The sequence below is a fragment of the Cavia porcellus genome, unplaced genomic scaffold (genome assembly GCF_034190915.1).
Source record: "Cavia porcellus strain 051 isolate PalLab524CR breed Dunkin Hartley unplaced genomic scaffold, mCavPor4.1 scaffold_5, whole genome shotgun sequence".
Classification (NCBI taxonomy): domain Eukaryota; kingdom Metazoa; phylum Chordata; class Mammalia; order Rodentia; family Caviidae; genus Cavia; species Cavia porcellus.
In genome coordinates, this window is record NW_026947488.1 from 40,566,912 (window position 1) to 40,587,595 (window position 20,684).

The 20,684-nt window shown below is 35.8% G+C and overlaps 1 protein-coding gene across 12 annotated transcripts in view; it reads left to right on the plus strand.

Moving 5' to 3' along the window:
- The window catches only part of Tasp1 (taspase 1), a 262,482-nt gene that overhangs the window by 196,979 nt on the left and 44,819 nt on the right, over positions 1–20,684 (plus strand). For 10 of the 12 annotated variants that reach the window (XM_063248678.1, XM_063248683.1, XM_063248681.1 and 7 more), the window contains one exon: positions 3,802–3,875. In XM_063248678.1, the coding sequence (XP_063104748.1) occupies positions 3,802–3,875 (74 nt within the window). Of the gene's footprint in view, positions 1–3,801; positions 3,876–12,903; positions 13,009–20,684 lie in introns of all 12 variants that reach the window. The other 2 variants (XM_063248685.1, XM_063248682.1) reach the window with 1 other exon arrangement.

Sequence of the window (20,684 nt, forward strand, 5' to 3'; positions counted from 1 at the left end):
AAGGGACCAGCAGATATCCTGGGTCTCAGTGTACACTGGGTGCACGGGATGCATAGTGCAGCAGCATAGGTGGTTCTGGGCCGAGGGATGGGCTGGTGGCATGAGTCCAGGTGTCTGCAGTGTGTGGGAGAAGTGCAGCGTTGCGGCGTACATGGTCCTGGGCCAAGGGGCAGGCCAGTGGCCTCAGTCTGGGCGTCCACGGAGCATGTGAAAAGCATGGTACAGCAGTGTATGTGGTCCTGAGCTGAGGGGCAGGCTGATGTTGTCAGTCTGGGTATGCACGGGGTGCTCTCTTGTTTTGAAGTCCTATATTGCTTTCATGGTTTTGTTCTGAGTGGATTCATTCTGTTTGATCCTGTTTGGTCCTATTCTATAGTGAAGCTATAACTTCAACTGGTTGTTGAAGTTGTAAGACAAATGCCAGGAGAAGCACAGGAGCATAGTGATTGGAGCCTGCCGAGGTCTTTTTTTTTGGGTATGAGGTCACTGAGTTTCCTCTTCAACTCAGTGTGGTTAATCCACTGCAGTCAAGTTTCTGGGAGGAGGAGTGGGAGCTGAAGATCAAGTACTTGGTCTAGTAGATAGGGAGGGTCACCAAGGGCAGAGGCTGTTGGTGCAGTGTTCCTCCAGGCCAGCAGGAGTCACACAGAAAGTGTGCAGTGGCAAGGGCCAAGATCCGAGGGCTGCATGGCATTTCTCAGGGCCAGCGGGAGTTGAGCAGGAAGCGTGATGTGGCGCAGGCCAAGGTGCAAAGTTGGCTTGGTGTTCCTCTGTGTCAGCAGAGTCTTGTTCAGCACGCAGAGGTGTAGGCCTAGGTCCGAGGGCAATGCGCATCTTTATTTCTTTTTAAATTAGATATTTGTTATTCGAATAATGGGCTTCTTTGGAGGATTTGTTCAAGCATACAACATAGTTGGACAATTTCCACCTCCTTCACCCACTTTGCTCCCCACCCCTTGCCTCCCTAATGTTTTCTTTTAGTGTTCTCTTCCCACCCTTTTTTTAGATTCCACAAATGGAAAAAAACATATTTGTCTTTGTGAGTGTGGCTTATCTAAAATTAATATGCATTATATATAATATATCATGTTTTCTTTATTCATCTGTTGATGGGTGCTTATTCTGTTTTTATAGCTTAGCTATTCTGAATTGTGCTGAAGTAAGCTTGGGTATGCAGGTGTCTTTCGTTATGTTGGCTTTCGTTCTTTCAACAGTGCACTGAGGAATGTTATAACTTCATCAAATTTCAGTTCTGTTTTCATTTGTTTTTAGGAATCTCCATACTGACTTCCATAGTGGCTATAGATTTACATTTCCACCAAAAGCATATTAAGCATTCTTTTCCCCTACAACCTAATCGCATTATTGTTTGTTTGGGCATGGGGGTTTTTGGTTGTTGTTGTTGTTTATTTTTTATTCTTCATGATAGCTGTTCAGACTAGACTGAGATACAGTCTTGATGTAATTTTGATTTTCATTCCTCTCACAGCTAAAAATGTTGAACATTTTTATGTATGTCTTGGCCATTTGTAATTCTTTAAAGGAGAGCCTTTTTAGTTCATTTGCCTGTTTATTGATTGGGTTATTTAGTTTTTTGGAGGTTTTTTTTTTATACACTCTATATGTTAATCATCTTTCCAAAGAGTAGATATTAGTGATTTTTTCCTATCCTTTGTGTTTTCTGTGCTATTGGAGTCTTATTTAGGAAGTTGTTACCTGTTGCCTATATGCCTTTGCTCTATTAGGAAATTTAGAACATCCCTGAACTTGCTCTGGACTTGAAGATTTTTTTTAAAGTTCAAAGCAAATGTGTGTGAAAGAACATCTGGCAAAGAGAACTTTCTTCATTGCATAATGCTGTTTTCCTACACCCTCATATGAGTGTCTGTGGAGCAGTTTGACAGGTTTGGTAATTAATTAATGATGAGAGAGTGAGCCATGTATCTGAGGAGCACAATTTGGGTCCTTGGTGCTTCTTTTTTCCCTGTGTCTGGCAAAGCTTTCAGAGTCTAGGACCACTAATCCCACAGTTGTGTCTCAACTTAAACACTTGTGTTCAGGCCTAATTAGCTCAGAGATACAAACAGATTGGATGGTCAGGGACAGAAGGCTTAGTGTTGTGCAATGTAGTTTTATTATCAAGACTTTTGAAATATCTGTTGGAAAAGTACACCAAGACCTTTGAAATGCCTTAACTCAGAATTTCAAAAGTATTTACTTGAAGTTGAAAGTTTTGTGCATTTTCTTGTTGTTAAATTTTTCTCTTCATAACATTTTACATATTTTCTCAATTACGGAAAAGCTGCACGAAGAGTACAAAGGTACCCATGATTTTTGGGTACCCCAGATCTGTCTGTTGTTTTCATTTTCTTCAATTTGTTTCTCTTACCCTTTTTGCCTTCCTTTTCAGACAAGCATGGCCACACATACATCCACATGCACACACACATTCAAATGTGCATTTTTTCTTTATGTCAGAACAAGGTAGAGATTATCAGCCTCCTTTACTCTTGATACTTCAATATGTATTTCTTAAGAACAAGGACATTCTTCAAAATAAGCACAGTAGATATATCAAAATCCTAATATTTAATATTTTTACAACATTACTGACTAACTATTTCCACTTGTCATTTGTCTCAGTAACATTTGTTCATGGTAATGTGTGCATTACTCTGGTCTAGGATAAAATCTACGATGATGTATTATTTAGTATTTTGTCTCCTTTAAACAAGAACAGTTTCTCAACTTTGTTTTTTTGCAATTTGACAATTTTGGAGAGTTCAGATGAATTGTTGAGTGTTACTACACCAACAAGATGTAGTAACCAGATGTGGTTGGATACTTTTGTCAGGAATGTCACAGAAATGGTGTTGTCTCAAGGTACCTTATGAAAAGGCAGGGTTTTGTTAAATTAGCTGTGATAATTTGATTACTTTGGAGTCCTTTGGTTTTGTTTTTGTTTTACATTGAACTTGCACTTTTCCACTTTATATTTAATGAGACATTTGTGAAGAGATACTTTGATATTGTAAGTACCTGGTATTTCTTCAGAGCTTCAACTACTAGGTTTAGCAACCATGAGGATTTTCTGTCTTGTTTCTTCTTTATTGATTAAATTTCTGCTGTAAATTTCTTTGTCATGTATTCATTATTTGTTTGGATCAGTGTGGACTCTTAGGTTCTTACTTTGTTCAGTGATTATAATTCATCTCTCTCATTTATTTTGATGCACTGAGATTTGGCCAGTGAGAACCCTTCAAGATGACCCCTGGTCTTTGTGATAAGTTTCTTTCATTCTTTGAGCATTTCCTTATTTTCTGGCATAAGAAAGTCCAGATTCATTTTATATTTTCTTTCTCATCTCTCCAATAAACGTTTCTCCACAGAGTCTTGGTTCCTTTTCCTGAAGAATGATACTTAGAAGCTCAGACCTAGAATATGCATGTACATGCGTTTTGAAAGAAACTATGTATGAAATATTACATATACTAATTCATTGTGTACAGTGTATATGAATGTATGTGTGTTTAATGTTATGAGTTGCAGACAGAAGAGCATTTATTTTACATGTAATAATCATAAGTTTTGACAAGAAAGAGAGACATTTTTCATTTAGCGGTGAATGGCATTACACAGTTTTGAGTACTAAATCATGTTGACATTTATGAAGGAGCAAATGGAAAATGGGGAAGTGAGTATGTTAAATATAAAGCTATCTTTAACTGTTCTATTAAAAAAGCAAAAGATTTATTTTCCATCTGTGATCTGAATGTGCCTATTTGTGTTCTTTTCACGCAGTGGAATTTCTGTGGAGCCACACAACGGAGAGCATGTGTGTTGGATATATGTCAGCCCAGGATGGGAAAGCCAAGGTAAGCAGAAAAAACTGGGTCATAACCTGAAAACCTCGTAGTCATTGCCTAAGCCTCTAATTGGCTAAGTTGTTAGGGATGAGCCTTCAACTCTCTTGGGTGATAATTTTTATACAAATCAGATTGAGAGCAGTCAGTGATTCTAAAGAAAAACAGCAGATCTTTTTGCCTTAGGTGATGGATAGAAGAGCAAGGGGAATTAGAAATCACTTTTTTTTTTTCTCCTTTGCCCATCATGAATACTTATGTAAGAAGAAAAGGAGACTGGAAATAGAAAAATCAGAGTAAAGCTGATGAGCTAACGTAGATAGGTTATTCTCCAAGGAGTGTTGGAATAGATATAGGAAACTAAGGCCAAGTAAAATTAGCCCCCGGAAAGCATTTCTGCATGCTTGATGGTAGAGGTGGCCAGCATGCTTGCAAGTACAGCCTGGCTTACGTGTCATTGTCTTCTGCCACGCCCTGGCATTGTGTTCCCTTGGGCAGAGTCAACTGTGTTGCCCTGTGTGCCACATATGCATGTGGCATATGTCCCTCAGTGAGTCACAACAATCACACAGGTATCCAGGCATCAATTCTTGAGTTGCTTGTTTTTTCTGGACTCATAATGGTTAAACCTAGGAGTAAAAAATATAATTTATGAATTTTATTTTATATTGGCCTTGTAATTTTCTTTTCTCATAAGATATTTCAAAAATACCTCAGTTGCAAAGTTAGATAGGGTTTTTTTTAAAAAGGAAATTATTTACTTTACATATTTGGAAATACGTTAGGAAACTTCTGGTCTAAGCTGTCTCGTACAGATTGAATCATAAGTGAAGGATAAATGACATTTTGGTTAGTAATGCTCTGTGTATGTGAGAGTAGTCCTCTTAAGATTTATGTTGCTTACTGAGATCATACACATCTTACTTTTTTTTTTTTTTTTTTTGTCTTTTTCGTTTTTTATCGGTACCAGGGATCGAACTCACATTCTATGTTTATCCAGGGATGAAACTGCCTAACACAAGTACTCAGAATGTATCCCAGTCATTAAGCAATGCATGCCGGTAGTTTATTGTTTACTGTCATATAATACTCATCCATATTGACATTGTTTAAAACTAGTAGCTTATAGCTTCACAGGACTTCTGTGAGTGTGGTATGCAAGTATATTTGATCAGAAAAAGATTGGCTTATATTTATAAAAGTATTACTGAGACTTTTTTCTCACCTTTATATGATACAGTATTTATATTGTGTTATCAGACCTGTTTCATTAAAGAATGCATAGAGATTGCTTTCTTTCATAATCTATAGAGAAGATAAATGTAAACATAATTTTAAAAATAATTTAAGGAATTAGAGAAGCACTACTAGAATTTCTGTGATGATTTGAAACAGTTTTTATCTATGTCGTCTAGCCACATGTGACTATTGACTACTTGAAATATGGCTAATATGACTCAACTGAATTTTAAACTTAATTTAAATACCCATGTGTAGCTAGTAGCTGTTATATTAAACTGTATATGTTTAAAGAATGAATGGTAAAAAGGTCAAATAATGTTTTTAGAACAGCTTTTCTTATCAGTAAAAAACCAGTTGTCAAATATAAAAGTCCTGATCAGCCACAAGAGTGATTACACAAGAATGGGTCACAGGCATTTTAAATTTTTGTCATACTTTATATATTGATCCCGAACTAAGACTAATTTTAACCAAAGAATATATAAGAGATAGACTTCAGGATTGAGGCCAATCTGATGGGGTATGGTCATGTTATGAACTTTTTTGTTACCCTGTGGTGGCTTGTAGATGACATCTTATCATGTGACATAGGATATGGATAGTAAAGAAAGTGGCAAGGTCAGCATAGAGCTCAACGATATTTGAGCTCCAGTCATACTGCTTGACATCTGGTAGATGTGGTTCTCATATGTCAGTAAATACTCCAGCTGGTAGTCTCGATTGGGCCAGCATCTATAGCTGCTCCTCTTGCCTCATTTGCAAATTATGGTTTTGACTTTCTTTGTAGAGAGTTAATTCTATCCTCCTACCCTCTTTGAAACTGTGACTGCAGATGTTTCCAGAAAAACAAAACAACAGCAACATGCTTTAGCTCCTAAATTCTGTTGACAAAAACCAATTTTTTTCTTTCTTGCTGAAGGCTGGAATGTTATTTTATTGCCAAAAAGACCAAGTTATAGATTAGAAACTTAGTTATGGGGGGGGTATTAAAAGCTCTGGATTTCTCCTAATAGACCACTCCACTCCCCCTACACCCTGACACATCTGGGGTTTCTAGCTTCTGTGAGAGAATTGTATTGGGTGACCTATCCATTTAGCATAATGACTGGTTTGTGAATATGTCTCCCATAATACGGAGAGCTAAGATAGTAAAATCAATTAGGAAACATCTTTAAACCATTTTTTAAAAATATGAAACTAGTTTTTTGTTTTAAAAATGATTTTACTTTGTGGATAACCTTTTTTCCCCCTCTCCTTTTCTTTTTTAAAGGAAATTATTTACTTTACATGTTTGGAAATACCAAGTAAAGAAACTTCTGGTAGTAACTTTTGGGTATAGAATGACTCATGAACAAATAAAGGATAAGTGACATTTTGGTCAATAACATTGTGTGTATGTAAGCATGGTCCCCTTAAGATTTATGTTGCCTACTGATAGCGTAGACATCTTATTATATATAAGTACATTCTGTGCTGTTCATGCAGGGGTGAAATTTCCTAACACACAATTTCCAAAGCAGTAAATTTACCTTCTTTCTCCTTGATACAAATTTGGGCATTTCTACCTGAAAACTTAAATATTTTATATAAGCTAGCTGTACTTAATTCAAGTTAAAAGTTTGAATTAAAGCCCACTCAAAATGATACTGCTCAGAAAATATTGGATAACAATATTGTAGTGAACAGAAGCCATGTGTAACATGAATAGAGATAGATTCTTTTCTTTTTAGAGGCAGTGAGGGGTGAGGGTGGAAAGAGATAACGGGAAATCAAACTCAGGACTTTGTGCTTTCCAGGCAGGTGCTGTGCCACTGAGCTACATTCCCAGCTAGAGCTAGATTCTTTTATAAATTTCTTTTTTAAAAAATAATGTTCTTTAATAAACTCTAAGTACAAAGTCATGTACAGTCATATTAACTTATTTGGAGAGTTTTAAACAATGAAAAGAATATTTTCTGCTAACAAAAAAATGTTCTTACATTCTTTAATTAAATTTTAAAATCCCTTCTGTAGCATAAAAAGGTTTTTTATGGAATCAAACTTACGGTATTGATACTAGTTGAATTAAAAAGCTGTGTTGCTCATATCCTAACAGCATAGCAGACATTTAATGGACAGTTTAGTAAGTGCCCAGTGTTCATGAACTCCTGTAATAAAATAGATATTTAAACTAGTATAGAACTTATTTAAGTGTAAGTGAAATTAGGTATCTTTTTATATGCAGAGGTCACTTTTTAAAAGAATATAAAAAATACTGCTTTGAAAATTCATATTTGCAGAGAAACAGACTATTAAATGGTTTTAAGGTTATGGAAAAATAATAACAGTATAATGAACAATATCTCAGCTGTGTATGTGATCAAAATTCATACCACCAGTGAGGGACAGATGAATAGCATGCTCCTGGGTGTGATACCCTGGTAAGGAAACAGATGACTTGTATAGTGTTTTATTTAGAATGATATAATTTAAACCTAATCTTGAAGAAATAAAGCAACTCAAACAACATACTATGAAGAAAAAGGATCTGTGTTCTTCAAAAACAGCTGCAACATAAAAGACAAAGGCTACAGAAATGTTCCAGGTTAAATAATACTAAATTTGTAAAATGGAATATGGATAGTAAAATAAGTTATTGTTATTAATTTACTGATGTTAATAACTGCATTGTGGTATATAAGGAAATACCCTTACTTTTAGGAAATACACGCTGAGGCATCTGGGCGTCTTGGATGGATGGATGAGTGGAAAAGATAACAAATTACCCACTAATGGGCAAAATGTTAACAGTATGTGAAATCTTGGTAAAAATTGTATGAATGGATATTCTTTAAACTATTCCATAATTTTAATATTACTTTTCAACAAAAAGTTTCAAAATATACCAGTCTTGCATATTATAGCACATTGGATGACTTCCCTGGTCTTTGCACTTGAAATAATGTATTTCAAAAAACAGTATTATTTGGACAAGATATCATGCTTATATCTTGTACTTGGAATAACTACTACAAAGATAACAATAAACAGTGTATTAACTATTATAATTCTCCTACTAATGTATTTTGAAACTTTTTTTCTTTAAAATAAAAAAAATATACAACACTTTTGATTTATCTCTTTTGGATGAATGTTACATTTCTCCGAACTGTTGCCTTTTTCCACTGAGGTTTTGACTGGATTGACCATCAAATATTCATCTTCCTGTTGTAGTCTTCTTTTCTGACTGGGCTTGGATGTTAAACTTTTTTATTATTGAAGTCTTATCACCTTGTAATTTTACTCATCTTTTGTTTTGATTTTTTAATTTATTTAAAAAATATTTGTGGACATTACTCTACCTTTGTGCCAAGTCTCGTACCATACTTTGACACATAGTTATGAAACAGATATTGACCATGTCACCTTTTCCCTTTCTTGTGCCATTATCTCTTGTATTAGATAGTGGCTTCTTAATTATTACCACAAAAGCATGTGCAACAAAAGAAAAATAAGGTGTCATCAAAAATAAGATGTCATCCTCAAGAAAGTGAAAAGGAAAAATAATATCATATGTAAGGGACTTTATCTTTTGAAAATACTCATATATAGAAAGATCTTTGGTATCTCAGTAATAGGAAGACACAAAATAGACACGGGATTTAAATAGACATTTCTCCAAAAGAGACATGTAAATAGCAAATAAATACATGAAAAAATGACAATATCAGTAGTCATTAGAGAAGTACAAATCAAAAACCACCATTAGATTCTAATTTCTACTCCAAAAGATGACTATAATCAAAAAGCTGAAAAAATGTAATGGATGTAGAAAAATTGGAACTCTCATATATTACTGGTGAGAATACAAAAATGATGCATCCCTTTTGGGAACATACATACGTATGTTTAAAGGTTATGTCCTTCAAGTATTAAAAAAATTCTCACTAATCTCTCTTCGCGTGGAACAAGGATACTTCATTCATAAGTCCAGCTACAATTGAATTGAATGGAACCATGCCTTTGATGGCAATGGTGAGTCACATAAACCCCAAAAATAAAAAGATACCAAATGCATGAAATTGCAGTTATGTTGATCATGGGCCAGTATAGACATTAGTCCTTTGAGATGTCTTATTTAAAGCGAACAAATAAGTGGTTTTAGGGTTATGGCCCTGAAGTAAGAACCAAATGTCTCTTAAACATCGTTATTAGAAACCCCAATATGTTATGGGGTGAGCAGAAGGATCCCTGTCTAGTGGGTTGCTGATTTCACGGAGGATGCTAGATTAAGAGGTTGATCAGGGGAGAGGGATAGTCATATTGACGAGGACTTATTTGACTTAATGGTGCATGTCTAACGATGGAATAAATATATTATGGAAAATAGAATTGCAGTGCTTTGGTAGTGAATAGTTGTATTGTTAAGAAGATAAAGTGGAATAAAAGGTTTAATGGTTTATGTACGGTTATCGTTTAATGTACTTGATATCAATGGGGATAATAATTTAATTTGAACATATAAAGGTTTATGTCCTATCTTGCATGTTATATACTAGTATATCTGTTTAATGGGGACATACATTAATGCATGACATACATAGAGACATGAAAAAGTGCATTGTGTATATGCACATGGGGCAATAGTACCACATAAACATGTATCTATGTTGTCAAGGAATAGTTTAATAAGAATTTCAGTTTTGGGTACTGATGGTGTGGCTTTTTGTCTCTTCTTTGAATTGCGTGTCCTGAGGAAAAATTATTTCCATTTTTGGTTTACAAGATCAGAGTAATTGTTTATACTACTAGGACTCGTCACTTTATGATTTTGTTCTGCTATGCTTACTAGTAGGAAAAGAATTAGGATGGTAAAGAAGTAGAATGTTACTCCAAAAATTAAATGTAGCATTACCATATTACCACAACAACTCCATTTCTATTCATAAATATATTTCAAGAAATTTTTTTAAATATACCATACAAAAAGTGCCAGACAAATGTTTATGGTAGCACTGTTCATCTTAGTTAAAATATGAGAACAATACAAATTGCTGTTGTTCCAATGACTCTTAATTGTCAATTTCCCTAGATTGAGAGATTACTAGAGATAAAGAGAAAAGCTTATGTTTATCTTGGTACCATATGATCATTTTAACTTTTATTCATCATACAAACTTTGACTACTAGGAATTAGAAGGACTTTCCCCATCTTCTAGGGGCATCTACCAAAAAACTATAGTTAATATCATGCTAGTCAGTGAATATAAAATGTGTACTAGCACTGAGAACAATTAGAATGGAGGGTCACTCTCATCATTTTTGTACCAGAATCCCTAATGAGTACAGTAAAGCAAGTAAAACAAGAAAAAGACAAAAGTTGGAAAAGAAGTAATAAAAACTATTATTCTCAGACGACAGACAGTAAATCTGACAAATGATATACAAGACCTCACCCCTGAAAACTGCAAAACCTCGCTGAGAGAAATGAAAGAAAACCTAAAGACGTGGAGAAATATGCCTTGTTCATGGGTTGAAAAGCTAATGCTGTCAGGGTAGCCATTTTTTCCAGATTTTCATGTAGAACCAAAGCAATCCAAACTGTAATTCTAATAGTTTTTCTTAAATAAGATTTTGACGGGCTAGTTTTAAAATTTATATGGAAATTGAAAGAACTTTGCATGGAAAAACCAACTTTAAAAAAAGGAGATGAAAATTAGGGGACTTTCTCATTCTTCATAAGACTACTGCAGGCAAGGCAATGTTCCCTGACCAGAGAGACAACTTTGCACTCAATATATTAGAAGCTCCGAGGTCAGAAGAAGTACCTGCTTAGTTTTCTGAGCATTCCAGGGGAAGGAAAGTCCTGGGTTTATAATGTAGCAACCCACTCCCCCCTATACTGTAGAAATCATTGAAACAGTATTACATAGTACATGGGGACTTGTGTCTCAAGGAGAAATAGGGTTGGTCCACTGTGAAGATACAGAGTAATCACTGACTGTTCATGGGTACAAGATTTTTTTTTTTGAAGTGATAAAAATGTTGTGAAATAAAAAATTTGTCAAGCATTTATCCCTATTCTGTTCATTTGGATAGTGGATAGTGTTTGTCATCAGAGGAAAGAGTTGTCTTTACTATAAAGACTTCCATAATGAAAAATTTGAAGTTTTTACTCAACAATTTTAGTTAGATAATATTTGAAAAAGAATGGATACTAATGTGTGTCTTGGTCAGCTTCTTCACAGGTGTACCTATGTGTTTATGTACTTTAACTTTAGAGTAGTGTATGCATTTGAAACTGTTAGCATATTAATTTATTCTTTATGTTCATGTAACATTTAGTAAAAGATACTTTACTAGTGTCTATTAAATTTTCAAACTCCTAGGTTTTAATGTGGTATCTTCATACATATGCATATTATATTTTGATTGTATTTGAATTCCTATTACCCGTTACTGTCCCTGACACTTCTTCCTACTGTCTTTGCAGCATTCTCTCTCCTGCTCCCATTTCCTTCTCCTTACTAGTAATAGTCTTCTTTCTACTTTCATATCATCTTTTTTAGATTCCACGTATTAGGGAAAGCATGTGACACTTGTCTGTCTGCTTGTTTCACTTAACATGATGTTCTTTAGTTCCAACTTCTGTCCTGAAAATGACATAATTTTGTTCTTTCTGTGATTGAATAATACTTGAGTGTGTGTGTGCGTGCACACGTGCGTGCATGCATGATCATATGTGTGCCACATTTTGTTTATCCATTCATCTGTTGATGTTTATCAAACATTACCAGTGTTAACTATTAAACACATAATTCCTAGTAACTATCATGTGTGTCCCATAATTTTACTTTGTTTTAGTTTGTTTAGGGATAGAAAGACTTTATCACACAAAATTGCTGTTTTAAGGAAATGATTTTTCTGAAATTGAAGGAGAATCATTGAAACCATATTGGCAAAGTTATTCTCTTTTTTAATTTATAAGGTCTTTGCAGTATAACTGGCTTAATAAGTACTTCCCTCTCCTAAATGTAAAAAATATAACCAAAGTAAAATAGATAACTGTGCAGTATCGAGGCCATGAAGATAGTAAAAGATTTTCTTAACCTACTTTCAGAAAATAAAAGGTCAGTGAATATAGAATAGGGATAAATTCTTGACCAAGTGGTTTTTTCATTATGTGTATAAATATTGTCTGTGCATGGTGGGTGTGTGTTGTAGGGAATTGAAGCAAAAGCCTCGTACATGCTACTGCTGATCTGTACCATCACCCCGGAAATCTTTATGATGATTAATTTTCTCAAACTGATGCCTAAAGGCCTCAAAAAGCCATCCTAAATATTTATCTAAATAAAACAGTTTATAAAACTTTAATGGGGGCTTTCTATATCTAAAGTAAAGCTCCAAGGTAACTTCTAGAGTTAAATAAATTCTTTTCTGTATCTTAAAAAACAAGAACATTATGTTCTGTGAATGAAGCTAATATAAAAGAATACTTGGAGAGTTATTCCACTTGTATGAAGCTCTGGCAAAACTGATTTATGGAAATCCAAAAATTATCAAAAAGGGGGCCTAAGGGAATTTGGGGGAATAATAGGAACGTTCTATATGGAGAATTTTCCCTTTATGTTTTGGTTTTGTGGGTATACAGATTGTCAGAAGTCATCAAACCTTTTATTTAACATCTGTGCATTTTATTGTATATAAATTATGCCTCTATTTTTAAGTCTGAAAAAATGGTATTAACAAGACCATACACACAGAGCTTGTGGAATGATTGAAAGAATGAGCTTTGGATATGGATTTGATCCCACAGACCCTGCTTTATAACCTGGGAAGGCTACAACTCTATTCCTTGCTTATCTTTCAAGAGAAAGTGCTACTGATGCTTGGATAGTGTTCTGAAAATAAACTGAATAATGTAAGTAAGTCACACCTAATAGAGGCTGCCTAGGTTATGGTGGGTGGTTGGTGGTATGGTGATGGTGGTGGGTGGTAGAAGTGGTGATGAATCTCTCTGGTCCTCATGGGCACAGTTCCTGGGCCTCATTTACACTGGAATTGTGCTCTCAAATGTGCCATTTACCATGACTGTAGTAAGCAATGCTGGGAAGCTAACAAAAGACTGCAGAAAATTGAATACATGAAAAACAAACTGTAAGACAGAACTTTCTTCCTCCTTACGTTAATTTCTAACAGTAGTTAGTAATTTTATTTTGGCCTAAATGGTCTTATGCCATCCATTTCTTCTGGATAACTCATATAGTATTGTTCCGTAGGCACTGATAAATCTATGTGGTCCAGTAAAATCACATGAATTTATTAGTGCTCATGGATTTATTGGACTATATTTTAGATTTAGCAAGAGATCCCCTTTTGGCCTTCACCTACAGCAAATTTTAAAGTGCTGTTGATAATGAAGTCCTCATGTTAGCCAGCAACACAGTTTCTGATCTCTGGCAAGAAGTCAGCTGCCAAGATGGTAGGTTAGGTATCACCAAAGAGTTATTTGCTAAGAAAACATCCCAGACAGCTACATTTGGCAAGTGTACTTATATACCACAGAGAAACGTGGCTAATCAGTGATTTCACTTGTACCTTTTAAGTTTGCCTAGAATTTCAACTGTAGATAATTTTGTTTCTTTTTCATGTTCTTAAGGTTGCCAGTAGGATCTGTTGGGTCTGTTTAGAAAATCCTTTAGACAAACAGAAGATTTCAGAAAATTGAGAATGTGAAAAACAAATCATAAGAGAGAACTTTCCTCTGCCTCAAGTTAACTTCTAAGTGTAGTTGGTAACTTTATTTTGGCCTAATTAGTCTTATGCCATCAATTTCTTCCAAATGATTCATCCAGCATTGCTCCAAAGCAATAAATGGAATAACCACAAAGAGGGAATTCACCATGTTGGCAAGAATCTAAATCTCAGAAGTATAAATTATTTATTCAAATAAATCTCATTTTAATCATGGTGTATAGATAGATCTACACAAAGATAAGTGTCTATTACTTAGACTTACAGACTTGGACTTACAGACTTTTCCATGATATTTGAAAGGAAATGAATAAATTTTTTTTTGTTATGGCAAGGTGAAATAATGTAAACATTAGTTTCTGTACCTTTACAAAGTTACATAGTTATCAGTCACAGCTGTGAATTTAACATTAGAATATCTCTTTGTTACCTTCTAGTACTCAAAATTTGGGGCAAATCTGTGCCTTTCCAAGCAGACATGTGCCTGCCGTTTGCCCACAGAACACATAATAACCAGGGCACACATGTAAGTAAGTGTACTTAAGAATGATTGACTTTATTACCCACAGCCAGTGAGTAATAAGTGCATAATCTACATAAGTATTTTTTCTTTTTGGAAAGCAGTAGAAAGATGATAAAAGGAATTTTTTTTCCTTTTCATATCGAGAAAAAAAAAGGCTAGAATCTTCATCATATCATTCTTAATTTATGCTAACTTCCTAATTTGAAACAAGCTAATTGTTTCTTTAATTGTAAATATTTAGGATCCCCTTTTGATTTTGTTACAAAAACTTTTATTGCATTATGTCATTTAAATAGGTAAGTCATAAGAATGGAAAGCACTAAGAATACAGTATATGTGAGAGTACCAGTGACCATATAGGGCCTAGCACATTGTAGCTGTTTGTTGTTGTCAGAGGTGGCAAGGAGAACAATTAAATACAAGACACATAATTTATAGTATTATTTATAATGGTCACCCACGGAGTCAAATACAAAGAAAGTGCAGGAAATTTATTCACAACACTAAAGACCTAGAAAATCCAGCCAAGGGCCTGGATCCCATGGCAATCACTTGCATGAGTTCAGCTAAAAACTTAGAGCCCACGACAATGACTCATACAAGTCTATTTCACAGATCTGTGCTGGGTAAGTCCAAAAGTCAGCAGTAGAAGCTAAAAAGTCTATGCCAGTGGGGTGAATGATCTGTGCTAGTAAGTTGAGGGTTCTACACTGGAGCCGGGAGGTGATGCTCAAAATAAGGACCAGGGCTCTCCCAAAAAGTACCACAGCCATCCTCAGTGACAATGAGGTCCCCAGCTCCTCCGATGATAACAGTCAAGTACACATCAAGAAACCATCATGACAAGCTTCTCTTGGAGACTGAACAGCACACATCGTCCCCTCAGAGCCAGGAAGCAATGCTCAATATAAGGATCAGAGCTCCCCCAAAGTGAACCGCAGCCATTCTCAGCAACAAGGTCCTGAGCTCCTCCAATGATAATGGCTGGATTCATATCAGGGAAGCTGGCCATGACAAGTTCCTCCAGGGCAACCATCAGCTCCAAACAACAACAATGCTTAGGAGAACCCACAAGGCCACTCTTCCCCTCCAGGTCTCCTTTTTATGCTGGCAGCATTCCTCAGATGGACTGTCCATGCTCAGCATCAAGCTGATTCAGTTCAGCTAGTATTTAAGTTCATCACCAGTTAGCAATCCACTACACCATTTGGTGGATACCTGTTTAATAAGTGATTCCATGTTGAGCTTTAGGGTACAACTTTAAGTTAAAGATAGTTGTTCAGATGCTAGATTTCGTTTGCACTCTCTTTCCTTATCAATAGCATCTATATTTGAGGATCAAAGTTGGATTAATAAAATCAGCTTTGTAATAAAAAATTCATAAAAATTTTAAATTTACATGAAATACTGTATTTTACATAGTTTTCATATGGGATTTAATCATTATAAATTTATATAAAAATATGATTTCTTTTCTTATTTTTTTCCTTCTGTAAGAGCAAAAAGTTTGGCACCACTTCTGTGTGGCAGAAGTTGGTTGGAAACTTGTGGTAGCTATTTCTTTGATGAGTCCTGGGTAGTTCTTTGATACTGTTATCCCTAGCCTGCTGTACTTTTAGATGCTATGTGAGCTTTAAATGCCTTGATTGTTAAAATTTGTAGCATTTAAGTGTGATTCCTGTTATAGATTTGAGCCTTAAACCAAGTCTACCTGTTATAATACATTTTTGTTCCAGTATTATTCATTGAAAAAAGTTTAAAATTTTTTTCATTTTTAGATTTTTTTTTATTAGTGTGTGTTTGTGATGTGTAATAAGTACATTCATTGTGGGGAGTTGATAGGTATACATATCACATCTTAGCCCTTTTTACTTCCTCTTCCTTTGCCTCTCTCTCTTCTCCCTCTATCCCTTAGTCATTTTCCTGTCTTTAAAAGACATGCCTCTCTGTTTCTTATCATGTATCTTTATTTTTTAAATATGATTTTAGTCTTTTTAAAAGCCCTTATTTAATCTTACTCTTTCATGACATGACATATAGTTGTATATGATTTTTTATGTCCTGTATGTAAAGCAGTACTATAAATTGGTGAAAGCTCAACATTTTAGTATTAAGTAATTGAGACATTTGACCTAGGCTGAGCTATTGTATTTACATTCTTTTCAAATACTTCTGGATGCAATAAATAGTAGGTACTGACAATTTACTTTTATGTTCTTGAGCTGTCATCACTGTGCTGTGCATGTTTGGATTGTACTGTCTGTTGCAGTGTTAAAAGAGTAAAAGGAAACTTCATTTAGTATGAGGATTATATTAACAATTTGCTGTTAGGAGATACAGTACTTGGAAACAGCTTTTCCTTCACTTGAAATAGAAAAGTATTATTTTAAATATAACTTTTATAGTAAATGAAAGACTCACAAATTCCGTGATTTCTCTCACTAAGATGGTGATTCTAGAGGATATATTACATTTTAAACAGTGGAGGCCTGGGGAGAGTGAATGCAAAAATCTTTAAATAGGAATGTGCCTGGTGTGTTGGAGAGACAGCGAGGAAGCTAGTTTTAGTGGCTTAGAATCTAAGTGATAAAGAACAATATCATGTAGTTTCTTATTGGTCACCATCAGGATTTCTGCTTTTCATTTGAGATAGGAGCCAGAGGAATGATAGGACTTAGGTATTAAGAGCACCTTCCAGTTGCTGAAAAAGAGGCAAGGATTGGGTCATTGTTAGTCAGGTGAGTAATAACCATGACTTGGGCTAGAGCGTTAACCACACAGATGGTGAAAAGCTGTTAGTTTCTGTATATGTTTTAGGATAAAGGCAAGGGAATTTGTTGATGGATTGGGTAGATTTGTGAGAGAAATAGAAAAGTAAATGATAGTGCTGAGGGTTTAGGCCTAAATGGTTAGAAGAGTAGAGTTGCCATTTACTTGGGTAAAGGGGAAGTAGCAGGAGATCAGTTCTGGATGTGTTAATTCTGAAATGTGTGTGGGAATCAAATGGCCCTGTCTAGTAAGTACTTGACTAATGTCTAATGGGAGGAGTATGCTGGAGATGTATATTTGGAAGGCTTGGATGAGATCACCAAGGGAGTCAATACCAACAGGAGATAAGTCTTGAACTCTAATCACTCTAAAATGGAGAACCAGCCAAGAAGCCTAGCAAGTCATGGCCACAGAGCAGAAGAGATGCTACATCCTAAACACCAAAGGAAAAAAAAGAGTTCAAGAAATACGTGACCAGCTTAATCAAATGCTATTATTGCTGGGCCCTTTGAAATTAGGGCTGAGGATTGTGCTATTGGATTTACCATTAGAAGTCATTGTTTATCTTGACAAGAGGGACTTTCGTGGAGTTATCAAAGCAAAACCTTGTAGAGGTCATAGAGCACATGGAAAGAATTGGAGGTGACAAGTATAGACAACTTTTTCAAAGAGATTGTTGAAAATGAAAGTAAACAGTGTTGACTAGAGGAAAAAGCTTTAGAGAGTTATTATTACTGCTGCTTCAATGCAGATGCTTCACCTTATATCTAAAATACTATACACATGTATTTCTACAAAATGAATGATGAAAAGGGCCCAATTTATTAAACTCCAGGAGGTGAAGTAAAAGCGGCAAGGAAGCTAAGTTTCAATTTTGAAATAAAAGAGAAATCAGCACATCATTTGTAATGGTTCTGGATGCAGCTGGCATTAAAAGAGGGATCCGTGGCATTTGGGATAGGCTGCTTTAAACAAAGTCACTCAGGTTTCTTCATCTGACATGTCTGGACCTCTTTGTGCTCCTGTGCCTGACTGGCTGTAAGAGGCATGAAGTGAGGCAGAGCAGTGAGTTTGCTGTATTTCCCCGTTATTCACACATGCTCCCCCACCCTTTTTTCTTCAGAGGGCCTCTAGAGATCCAGCAGAAGTCAGGTTGGGAAATGCTGTTACCTAGATGTCAACACCTCACTGGGTCTTTTGCGTTGAATGAGTCCCATCAATAAAAAGTCAGGAAGCAGACAATTTTGACAAGAGGAACTTTCTTCCACTAACGCCCCTCTCTTAAGATAAATAGACTTTCAGTGGTAAAGCTAGTAGACCAGTCCTCAGCCCTTATTTCAAAGGGCCCAGCAATAGCATTTGATTAAGCTGGTCACATATTTAAACTCTTCTTTTTTCCTTTGGTGTTTAGGATATCTTTTGACCCCTGTGGCCATACTTGTTAATCTTCCAACTTAGAGCTATCAGAGTTCATTAAGACTTGTCTCCTGTTGGTATTCACTCCCTTGGTGAGTTTGTTGGTGGTTTTTAGTTTTATCGCTCCCAAATTCCTCACTGACAGATCAACTGAGATTCTCAGAAAATAGTCCATCAGACAAATAGTAGTTTCATTCTTTATGATGGATTAAACATTAGCCTTTCATTCTTTTTCGAATACAAGAGATGCTCTTTTCAAGCTGTAATAAATTCTGTGTTATCTGGCAGCTTACCAAGCAGAAGACTATAACTGACATTTGGATTTTCATCTACTATAAATCATCAGGATGTCCCGACCACCCTATAAGACTGTGGAAAAGACACTGGGTTCTTGTCTTTACCAAGGAAATGGTGGCCCAGACCTGGAAGGGACACCCTCAGCATCTTTAGGGAGCTTGGGGTCAGTTATGCCTCCACTGGCAGGGCTCAGCTGGAATCTCTCCTCTTAATTCAGTACCTGTTGCTCCTCAGAAATGTCAGGGATGTTAAGCTACTTATCTAAGGTCTCATAGCTGCGATTTGAGACCACGTAATCTTAACTTGATGAATCGTGCTTTAACCGTTTAGTTGTTAGGAGTTAGGTAAACTAGAGATGTGTATTGGAGAGTTGTGGCATATAAATGCTTTTCTAAGAAAAACAAGACTGGATCAGATCCCTAATTGGAGTGAATACAAATCAAAAAAGAGGTCCACGTCCTGGGAACTACCATGTTTCTACACTGGGAGGATGAGGAAGAACCAGTGAAGGACCAGCGAGGTTAAAGGAGAACAAAGTGAGTGTGGTACACTACACACGGAGAAGAGAAACAGTCAGGGAGAAGAGATGTCACCTTTGTCAAGTGCAATTGCCGGGCCTGTGTGGACATTGCAGTTACTGTCATGAGGAGTGGATGGGGTGTGTCCCTCTAGATAAGTCTGGAGCAATAAGGAACATACATACTTCATCAGGGTTATTTGCTAACATTAAATGCTCAGTAAGTCACCCTATTACACAATCAAGAAAATGTAGAAAAATGACAAGGGAAAAAAGTCCAGTGTTAGTCCTAAAAAATTCTTCTGGAATGTAGCTACTTTCACATCGCTGTTAACATTTTGTAACTGTGATTTTTTACATGATTATCGTAATGTAAAAAACACAAAATGGCACATACTGATTTTTAATTCAGTAGTTCATATAAAAATAGTACATGTTCTTCTGACAATATTTGAAAGAGAAAATTAAAGAATATTTTAAAAATAAGAGAATAAATGACCTTTGTGGTCTTAGTACACACATTAACATTATGGTATGAGGTATGTGTTTCTGTATAGTCTGTGTGAAAGGCCTGCTTGCCTTATCTAAGAAGGAGCCAGGGACAGGTTTTGGTCCTGGAAAGATGGAAGGGCACATTCACAGGCAAGGCTAAAAAAGATCCAGTTTCCTGAGCCTCCCTCAGATGCTGTGATATAGTGGGCTTCAGGACCTCTCAATACCACTTAGAAGGGTTAGGTTGAGTCTAAGGAGGTAAGAAAAGGACTACTTGAGATTCTGATTAGTTCTTGAAAGGACTGACAACAAGAAAAAAGAGCTAGGTCTGATGGCACATGCCTGTAATCCCAGAACTTCGGAAGCTGACAGAGGAGGATTGTCATGAGAGTTCAAGGCCAGCCTGAGCTACAAAGTGAGTTCAAGGCCCATCTGAACGTCAGAGTGAGACTTTGTCTCAAAAAGACCAAACCAAGCAAAACCTGGACAGATGGGGTTTAAAAATTATTCAAGCATCACTTATAGGTACATTCTAACGTACAACTATGTATCAGAATTCGAAAGAACTCTGAATATAATTGAGACATTTTATTTTTACCTAAAAGAATATTGAAACCTAGAAAGCTAGACTTCCTCATCCGCAGACGATTCCAACCCAATAGCGGCAATTAAGGCTCAAACCTAGTATCACAAACACTCTGAAACTGGTAAAATTTGTGGCAGTAGCTTTTCTAAGCAAGCCCTATTCTGCCGAAGAAACTGCTTTGTCATAAGCTTCCTGCAGTAAAGGATGTGTCTCTTCACAGAGCTACATTTAGAATCCTTTTTC